Genomic DNA, 9,956 nt, shown 5'->3' with positions numbered 1-9,956 from the left:
TTCTTCTTTATCTTCAGAATCCATAGTAATATCGTCTTTTTTGAATATCCGTTTGGATTTTTGCAGCTGCTTTTCTTCTTGTTCATCCTCAACTTCTTTATCTGTCTCGCTTAGCTCTTCTTCAATTTCAGTATCATATTCAGTTTGGACTATTGCTTCCTTTACGTTACTCTTTTTAAATAGCCTAGCAGGACTTTTTTTCAGCTTGCTTGGAGACACTCTTGGCCCTTCATGTTCTTCCAACATTAAATTCTTATTTTCAAAATCTGCAGATTTTATTCTTTTATAATTACTGAAGTCTGATATTAAGCCTTTTGAAATTGGTGAATCACTCTGTTTGCTTATTGGAGAAGAATCAGGGCTTGCGTTTAATGATTTAAAATCACGAATCCTTGGCCATGCTCTCCTACACTTCTTAAAGTCTTCCTTTGTAAAATTTAACGTACCAGAAAGATTTGTTAATTTAGGGGTCTGATTTGGCCATTTTCTATTGATCATTGAAATTAAAATATGAATGCTTTCAAAAACTTGTGGCAAATCTTTTTTATTATAAAGATCTTGTAGTTCAAATCTGAAAGAGTCTGGAACCCCAACGAGTTCTGTTAAAGAAAAGAAGGCATTGATATTCTGGGTATGCTTAAATTCTAGCTTATTATTTCCAATATATACAGATGAAACTAGATTTGGGTTGATCTTTTGAGTAACCTTAGCAAGATAAATACCATTTCTCATACAATCACCAGTGCACATATCAACTTCAGAAGGAAGTTTCTCATCGATTACTTGTTCTATCCATTTCTTGATTTCACCAACTCGACACAAGAATTCATAGTATTTTGTCTCTTCTTTTGTCAATTTGGAGACATCGAATAATTGCTTACGGAGAGTTGTAGAGTTTAATGAATTAGTTTCATCGTTAGTAATAAAAGGATTTTTCTTTACACTAGAGGTTAATTTGTTTGAGGTAGCTGTTGTAGCTGTTAACTTGCTCGGAGTTACTCTTTCAGTGTTGGTTATATTTTGAAAAGGTGATGATCCCTTCTTGGATTGAGTTTTCAAGGTGGAATTGGTGTTATTCAAAAGATTATTTTTTGAATCATTTAACATAAAAAGGTTAGATTTAAATGGTGATTCTGATTTAGTTCTTATTGGAGATGAGATAGGCGTGTTTTCCTTATCTGATTCAAGCTGAGTTTGATCATGATGGGATTTTATATTTGAAAATAGGTTATTTGAATTCACTTTTGAAGTTGAAAGCTGCTTTAATGGAGATGAATCTTGGTTATTACTATCCCCAAGGGTTTCAATGTACCTGTTGATGAAAGCGTTATTTGTGGATCGTGTTGGTGATCCATTTAACGCAACCATTATATACTAATGTTATAAGTGGATTTGTTAGTAGAATAATAGGAAATATTTAGTTGTATTATTCTTTTTGACTTGATTGTTTCTGGGAGGAAATATTCTCGTTTCTTAGTATAAAAAATAAGTATGAGTTATATGTTTTAATATAATTTCAATCTATCAAAATCTGAATATTTGGGAAAACAAATAAAATCTAAATTTAAATGATTGATATTGAATGTTTGGGGCTCCATTAATGTTCATAATAGGGACGAGCTAACTATTTTTTTTTTCAAATTGGGAACAAATTGATGCGACATTGTTTATGTTTAACCAGATCTGGAAAAGATAGTAAAATTGAAAAACAAAGCCTAAAATGGAAATAAATCACGTGAGAATTATATTCGGAAACATTATACTGACGGATCAGTTTTTAAAAGGTTGAAAAGGGTTTTAGGATTGCAGAGTGACGGCATCTAGGATTTTCAAAAACGTTAATTATTCTTATTATTAATTTTTGCTAGCGGCTAGCAAACTAAATAATATACTAATGAAATGTGTCCTTTACAAACTAGGATATGTTCTATATTTCGCTAAAAATTTAAAGTAAATCTTTAGGACTATTTTATTTTTAAAAGAATTTAGGCCTGCTTTCTATTAAATTTTCTATAAGTCATAATTTTTCTCACTTTCTTAATTTATTCAGTATATGATACATCTCCTTGGGGTTATACCTTTGGATTTCTTCTGAAATTTGTTTGTGTAAAATGACACATTCTCAAAACAATCAGTAATTGGGCAGCTTTTTTAAAGGTGTTGGAGCTATCTCTGTTCTAGTCTAATAAATCGTTCTATCTTTATTATATTTGCTATGGTAATGGCAAATCTTATATGAGCATTCTAGATTTATAACTCCGAGATTTTGAGTCAAAATCTTTACGCGGCCTTACCCGGGTTTTTCTTCTTCACGTCATTTATCACGAAATGAAAATTTTTGGTCTTCACTAATTTGTCTTGTTTTAACCGAAAGTGATGCAAAGGAAGTGAAAAAAAATAAAATTAACTAATGCGTGAAAAAAAATGAAATTTAAAAATATAAATATTATAGTAGATTTTTGTTCTGTTCTACACTTATTTTCTATATCTTCAGAGATAACAATCCCTCCATCATTGTAATTGTTTTATTGAAATTTGAACTCCCAATTTATTGGTATTTCTTAAACTATTTGGAGAACAAAAAGATATCTTTTAGTCAAAATTTATATATATATTCCTCACATATAAACAATTATTAACGAAAAATGTCCAGTGATCTAGCAGCTGAATTGGGGTTTGATCCAACCTTAAAGAAGAAGAAGAAGTCAAAGAAGGTAGCTACAGAAAACTGCGATGAAACTGCTTCTGACAAGCCAGCCACAGAATCAAATGAAGATGATTTATTTGCTGGTATGAAGAAAAAGAAGAAGAAGTCTAAGTCAACTTCTAAGAGCGCTGATGCTATTAACGGTGAAATTGATGAAGCCTCTGAAGCTTTGGGCGAATTAAGTTTAAAGAAGAAAAAGAAGAAGAAGACTAAGGAAGCTAATCTAGATGAATTTGAAAAAGAGTTGGCTAAAGCTGGTGTTGTTGTTGATGAAAATAAAGAAGAAACTCCATCTAATGAATCTACTTTGCAAGAAGATATAGGTCTACCATACCAAGATTTATTATCTAGATTTTTCACTATTTTAAGAGCTAACAACCCTGAATTAGCGGGCGATAGATCAGGTCCTAAATTCAAAATTCCACCACCAGTTTGTTTGCGTGATGGTAAGAAAACTATTTTTGCTAATATTGAAGATATTTCAGAAAAATTGCAAAGATCTACTGAACATTTAATTCAATATTTATTTGCTGAATTAGGTACCTCAGGTTCTGTTGATGGTCAAAAGAGATTAGTTATCAAAGGTAAGTTTCAATCTAAACAAATGGAAAGTGTTTTAAGAAGGTATATTATGGAATATGTTACATGTAAGACTTGTAAGAGTATTAACACTGAATTGAAGAAAGAACAATCTAATAGACTGTTCTTCTTGGTCTGTAAGAGTTGTGGTTCTACCAGATCTGTTTCCTCTATTAAGACCGGTTTCCAAGCTACTGTCGGTAAGAGAAGAAAGATGTAAATTAGCTAAATTTAATTTCCATTCATATAGAAATATTTTAAATCCTATTTTTTTTCGTAACTGAAATAGAATCACTCTCAAAAGATAAACAAAAAAAAATAATTAATTAATCATTATTGTTTTTACTATTGCTATTACTCTTTGCATATTATATATAAATATATCAGGAACAAAAATCAACAAAAAACTATTATAATAATACTAATAGCATTTTGTACCCATTTAATATTTATGATCATTTATTCAAGACTATAATGAACTGAATTATTATTAACAGTGATTCTCAAGAATGAGATGCAGATTATTTATTCTTTTTTTTGAAATGAAGCAATTTAATAATCTACATAATTATTTATATACTATAACTAATTCATGTTTCGTATTGTACTTCTTTTTTTTATTTCTATTTGTTGTGATTCATTAATATTTTTTTACAGTTGTTTTTTAAATGTCGTTAATTAGTAATATTGTAGTGAATGAAAGTTTATGGATGTTATCGAATATATAAATAAATGTGGTGAAAAAAAGATGGATAATATGTAGGTATATATGTTATGAAAGGGTTCATTTGAAAAAACTGTATAGCAAAAGAGTAATAATACAAATGAGGCCCTAATGCTTTTGTTTATTCTGTTTCGTTTTGTTTTTGTTTTATTTTTTATGTGGAATGCAGTACATCTTTAATTCAGGAAGTTTAGCTATTAGCAAAGGTAGATTACTGTAAGCTACATTAATAAGTGCTAGGTAGCGGTAGGTGCCAAGTAGCAGAGTAGGTACTTCATAGTAGGGTGGACACTGTAAAGTTGTAGTTAGGTATGTAATATAATGGTGAGACATTCTGGAATGCCAAAAAAAAGTACTTCAATCTTTACTTCCATGGAAGAAAGATTCTGGTTATAATTATAATTCCATTGAGTTTGGCTTAATGATATTGTCTTTTTAGATAAACAAAATGGATAAAAGAAACTGTTAAGAAGTTTAATAGCATAAGTTTCTATACAATTTTAGTAAGGATGGAGACCATTCACCAACGCCCATGTCAGTGACCATCCAATCTTGTAATAAAGCTTCCGCTTGATTTTTATCAGCTATTTCTTCAAAAAATAAGGTCAATACATATCTAGTTGTTTGATCATCCAAATAATTTTTCAAATTAGTGAATAATTTATTCTTGTAATAATTGAATTCCTTGGCAGATAATTTATTAGATAATTTTAAAAATTGAGCTAATTTATCTTTAATTTCGGTTTCTGTTAAACAGATAGTTAGTGACATTGGTGATGGTGTGTATTTCCCACTTAATGAATCATCACTTGAATTTTCAGAGACTGATTCAAATACAGATTTTTCCAAAGTGATTGGTGTTCCCTCTGGAGTTGGTGGTAGTTTTAAACTTGATTTTCTCGAACTGTATCTTTTAGATGGTGGTGGTGGTGCTTGAGTAGAAATCAAGTTACGATTTCCAGTTGGTGTTTTGACACTTAATCTGATTCTTTTTTTCTTCTCTCTCAATTTTGAAGATGGTAATAATTGAAATAAATAATCTGGGCAATCATTGTAACCTGGAACATCTTTCTCGGCACAGTATTGATAACTTTTAAAAGTAGATTGTGTTAGTTCGCTCATTTGTAAGATGCAATGTTTATTGATGTTGTTATATTGTTATATTGTTATATGGGATAATATTGTTTTTAATTTTTTTTTTGTATATTAATTTTTGTGTAGGACAATTAATTTTCTTTTAAGTAGAAGATCAAGGGTATATATTATAATCTAATTGTAGGTGGAAGTTAAATCTAGAAATAAATATTAAATTAGTAGAACAAAGGAAAAGCCAATTAAGCAACGATCGAAAGTAACGCAATAATAGAGATGGTTATGTAAAGTGTGGGTAGTATAATATTTATGATGAAGAGAAATTATAATTGAGATATATAACAAGATGCTTGAGCAAAAACTCCAATCAACGGACAGGCAGCATCGTCGTAGGAACTAGTTCAAAGGATCGACCATTTATCTTCAGTTATATACAAAGTGATCATCATAACCTTACAAAAGTCATAATATTTTCTAAGTATAGAGATACAAAATTTCCCCAATAGGAATCAAAGCGCATCAAATATAGCTTTAAAAAAATAAAAGAATACGTTGCAATGCAAAATAGTAAAAATATTATTATATAGCGTAATGGTTGTGTAATAAGTCTTGAGGGTCTCACAAAAATTAAATGGTAAACAACCATAGTAATGAAGAATTAATCAACATAATATAAAATCCAATTTCGAACAGGACAAGTCATTAATACTGAAGGTTGCTTGCATTCACAAGCCTTCGCTAAGGAAACAAATGAGTGACACTTATTATTTCGGAACTACTCGTAAGTGACGATTATTAATTAATAGTGCTGGGAAAAGGAACACATACACACTTGAACTAAAAAGAGCAGTGAGCCACTCACAAGACTGGCAAAAGAGAACAACGATCACTGAAACACATATCGTCTTCTGAAACAGATGACCGATGAGTTCCGATCAAATGCTATTTCTCACAATACTTGAACAGTCATTTGCCTTATTTTCTAGCATTGTGTTTACCTGTCACAATGCCAAGTTACTCGACTAAGAACGCCATGTAGATAACGGGTCTTAAGATCTATGCAAGGCATGCCCAGAGTAGAACACACTCATTCTTCTGTAGCTCGATATCCGTTGGTCGTGATGACGTTGTCATTTCGTTACCGTTTCCTAATGTACACCCTTGTCATTTGTGACACCGCATAGGGCAAGTGGGTTCGGTTATCCTCAAATAGACAAAAGTCGATCGCTAAAGTCACAGGACGCTTTAGTAAATGTTCCTATAGTGCTCGAGCGTTACGAGTAGCGATGCTCGCAAAACGGTAAGATTGCCAGGGTGCTCTGTCTATTTTTACAAATAGGAGGTTAATAATAGTAGAAGATGAGAGTGGGTGATTTGACACAATAGACGTACAACTCCGTAGTTCGTATTACTAAAATAGCATCGAGTCCTATTCCGGGAAACCTTGAAAGAAGGAGAGTGGTTTAAAAATTGGCTGTTCCTATTACAGGGTTTGTTTTATTTATCTTTAGTGAGCGGCTGGTGCCTTTTCTGGAAATTACGGCTCAGGTCGTTCGGACGCCGCGACCGACTCTGAGTGATCTTTTTTTATCGAAGGAATCTTTACCCATTTAACAGGAGAGATGGAGAATGTTCTAATTTAATTATCATTTATTTTTATTCAGTTAATATAGACGTGTCAAATAATATTCTATACTGTATTGGGAAGAACAATGCCATGTGAAAATAAAAAAAATGTAGAGTTAGAATTGAAATCAAAAATAAAATTAGAATAAAAATGAAAAAGAAAAAAAGAACGAAGAAAAAGAAAAAGAAAAATTACAGTCAAGAATAGAACTGGATTATTCTGGTAACGGTGGGGATACGGTATATCGATCAGTTAGGGGATCTTGTGCAGGCATCAAAGGTTCAAGATGTGTGAGACAACGTTTCTAGTTGTTGAAAAAGAGTGTCTGCAGAGGGTCGAGCAGTAGGATCTATCTGAAGACAAGCTTTAATAACGTTTAGTAGGTCATTAGAATACCTGTTCTGTGATGGGAAGGAATAATGGCCCGTTGATAGAGCATAAGTGATGGAAGCTCCGCGTAGTTGTTCCTCTCTTTCGAAAGGTGATATTCCAAATAATATGCAATAGAAGATACACCCAACAGACCAGATATCTGATTTCGTGGTGATATGTGAATTTAATCTGATGTTAAGGATCTCCGGGGCAGTATATGGCAATGTGCAACTCTCGGCAATCCAGTCTTTCCATTTAATTAATTGCGAATTAGTAGTGATCGAGACATTAGCAGGTATACAGGATCCTAGATCTGATAGAATTGGATATCCGTCGGAAGCAAACAGGATATTTGAAGGTGTTAAATCTCGGTGAGCATATGGGGTTTTAGGGTCCACTGGTGTAGGTGGAGTGTCTGAAAGCATGGTATCGAGCTCCATTAAGGAACTTTCCAACAGCAAGGTACTTTCACCTATTTCTGGAAATAGTAATAAATCTTGGTCCCCCAACAATGTACTGTCCATTGTTGTATCGTTTGTTATATCACCATTGTTACTTTGACTATCCGAAGAGTTTATTATGTAATTATGAGTATTACCATTTGTATTAATGTTGGGAATTGGAGACATCGGTGAATGTAACCTGAGCACACCTTTCAAGATACCAATCATAATGCGAATAGCTTCGGACTCAGAGATAAATGTGCCTTCCAGCATATGTCTGTCCACCACTTGTTGTAAAGACCCTAATGGATAATATGGGAATACCATCCAAATAGTCTTGTTACCATTTTTCTCTTGTATGACTTGTGAGTCCAAACAAGGAACAATGTATCCACATTGGAATCGTTTATAATTGTGAATTTCTTGCAAATATTTGTATGCTAATGTTAAGTTTTCTGCAGGACAAACAACCTTTTTTAAAGCATATGAATGAACCACACTATCAAAAAATGAGACTTGTGTTGTGATACTGAATCTTCGACTGGACATATGTTCTAAGATTTGAGCTAAGTAAACGAATGAATAACTTCCTTCCCCTAACAATTTAACTATTTCGTATCGTTTTCCATTAAGATGGACATATGATTTGTAATAAATTTCCAAACAGCCACAGCATAGCAGGTTAGATAAGTTAATTAGTGTTTCCATTTTCAATATATATTTTATGGACCTTAGATTGCTTATACTTCTCTAGTAGAGGTCAATCTCTTTCTAAATACTCATCACTTTATAATGTTTTTATATTATCCTTAATTGAAATTATTCGGGAGCGTCACATGGTTTCCGGAATTCTTTTTTTTTTCTTAATGAATTTAAATTTAAAAAAAATAATATTTTGATATAAAAATAGTTAAAAATAGCTAGATAAAACATTCAAAATTATTGTTGAAGTGACTACGAAATAAGATTCAATCAAGAAACCATGTCCATTCAAACCAGTGATCCCAATGAAGCTTCAGAATCTTTAAAAACCCTCTCTTTAATTGCTGCACATTCACATATTACAGGTCTTGGGTTAGATGAGAATCTACAACCTCGTCCAACTTCCGATGGTATGGTAGGCCAATTACAAGCTCGTAGGGCTGCAGGCATAATATTGAAGATGGTCCAAAATGGAAGTATTGCTGGTAGAGCAGTTTTAGTAGCAGGTCCACCTTCTACCGGTAAGACTGCTTTAGCAATGGGTGTATCTCAATCATTAGGTAAAGATGTTCCATTTACTACAATTGCTGGTTCTGAAATTTTTTCATTAGAATTGAGTAAAACTGAAGCTTTGACACAAGCTTTCAGAAAATCTATTGGTATTAAAATTAAAGAAGAAACCGAATTGATTGAAGGTGAAGTTGTAGAGATTCAAATAGATAGATCTATTACCGGTGGTCATAAACAAGGTAAATTAACAATTAAGACAACTGATATGGAAACCATTTATGAATTGGGTAATAAGATGATTGATGGATTAACAAAAGAAAAAGTTTTGGCAGGTGATATCATTTCCATTGATAAAGCTAGTGGTAAGATCACAAAGTTGGGTAGATCATTTTCCAGATCTAGAGATTACGATGCCATGGGTGCTGATACCAAATTTGTTCAATGTCCAGAAGGTGAATTACAAAAGAGAAAGACAGTCGTGCATACAGTATCGTTACATGAAATTGATGTCATTAACTCAAGAACACAAGGATTTTTAGCCTTATTTACTGGTGACACTGGTGAAATTAGAAGTGAAGTCCGTGATCAAATTAATACAAAAGTGGCCGAATGGAAGGAGGAAGGTAAAGCAGAAATTGTTCCAGGTGTGCTATTTATCGATGAAGTTCACATGTTAGATATTGAATGCTTCTCATTTATTAACCGTGCCTTGGAAGATGAATTTGCTCCAATTGTTATGATGGCTACTAATAGAGGTATTTCAAAGACAAGAGGTACGAATTATAAATCTCCACATGGGTTACCCTTAGATCTGTTAGATAGAACAATCATCATCACCACCAGCAGTTATAATGAACAAGAAATTAAATTAATTTTATCAATTAGAGCACAAGAAGAAGAAGTAGAAATTAGTCCAGATGGGTTAGATTTATTAACTAAGATTGGTATTGAAAGCAGCTTACGTTATAGTAGTAATTTAATATCAGTGTCACAACAGATTGCTTTGAAAAGAAAAAGTAATATAGTCGAAGTAGCTGATATCAAGAGAGCCTATTTATTATTTTTAGATAGTGCTCGTAGTGTAAAATACGTTCAAGAAAATGAAGCTCAATACATTGATGATAGTGGGAATGTTAATATATCTACTAAACCATTGACCACTACTGAAGGTGGTGATGCAATGGATATTTCGGAATAATC

General features: G+C 32.3%; 5 protein-coding genes across 5 annotated transcripts in view; 2 read left to right on the top strand and 3 right to left on the bottom strand.

Moving 5' to 3' along the window:
- Nucleotides 1-1,368, bottom strand: part of IQG1 (Iqg1p) — a gene marked incomplete at both ends in the record, with an annotated part of 5,157 nt that extends 3,789 nt beyond the window's left edge. Inside the window, one exon of the mRNA XM_004177498.1 lies at nucleotides 1-1,368. This exon is cut by the window's left edge and continues 3,789 nt beyond it. Coding sequence (XP_004177546.1) covers nucleotides 1-1,368 — 1,368 coding nt within the window.
- A 1,277-nt stretch (nucleotides 1,369-2,645) lies between these two features.
- On the top strand, nucleotides 2,646-3,506 carry SUI3 (translation initiation factor eIF2 subunit beta; the record flags this gene model as incomplete). Its single annotated transcript, XM_004177497.1, has 1 exon — nucleotides 2,646-3,506. One exon carries the CDS (start codon nucleotides 2,646-2,648, stop codon nucleotides 3,504-3,506), a length of 861 nt encoding a protein of 286 aa, XP_004177545.1.
- Nucleotides 3,507-4,484: 978 nt separating this feature from the next.
- TBLA0A02250 (uncharacterized protein) lies at nucleotides 4,485-5,132 on the bottom strand (the record flags this gene model as incomplete). Its single annotated transcript, XM_004177496.1, has 1 exon — nucleotides 4,485-5,132. One exon carries the CDS (start codon nucleotides 5,130-5,132, stop codon nucleotides 4,485-4,487), a length of 648 nt encoding a protein of 215 aa, XP_004177544.1.
- A 1,878-nt stretch (nucleotides 5,133-7,010) lies between these two features.
- Nucleotides 7,011-8,252, bottom strand: ENV7 (putative serine/threonine protein kinase ENV7; the record flags this gene model as incomplete). Its single annotated transcript, XM_004177495.1, has 1 exon — nucleotides 7,011-8,252. The coding sequence occupies one exon, from the start codon at nucleotides 8,250-8,252 to the stop codon at nucleotides 7,011-7,013; it is 1,242 nt and encodes a 413-aa protein (XP_004177543.1).
- Nucleotides 8,253-8,526: 274 nt separating this feature from the next.
- On the top strand, nucleotides 8,527-9,954 carry RVB2 (RuvB family ATP-dependent DNA helicase reptin; the record flags this gene model as incomplete). Its single annotated transcript, XM_004177494.1, has 1 exon — nucleotides 8,527-9,954. One exon carries the CDS (start codon nucleotides 8,527-8,529, stop codon nucleotides 9,952-9,954), a length of 1,428 nt encoding a protein of 475 aa, XP_004177542.1.
- Nucleotides 9,955-9,956: the final 2 nt, after the last annotated feature.

Source organism: Henningerozyma blattae, chromosome 1, assembly GCF_000315915.1.
Source record: "Henningerozyma blattae CBS 6284 chromosome 1, complete genome".
Lineage (NCBI taxonomy): Eukaryota > Fungi > Ascomycota > Saccharomycetes > Saccharomycetales > Saccharomycetaceae > Henningerozyma > Henningerozyma blattae.
This window is presented reverse-complemented; position numbering and strand designations above follow the sequence as displayed.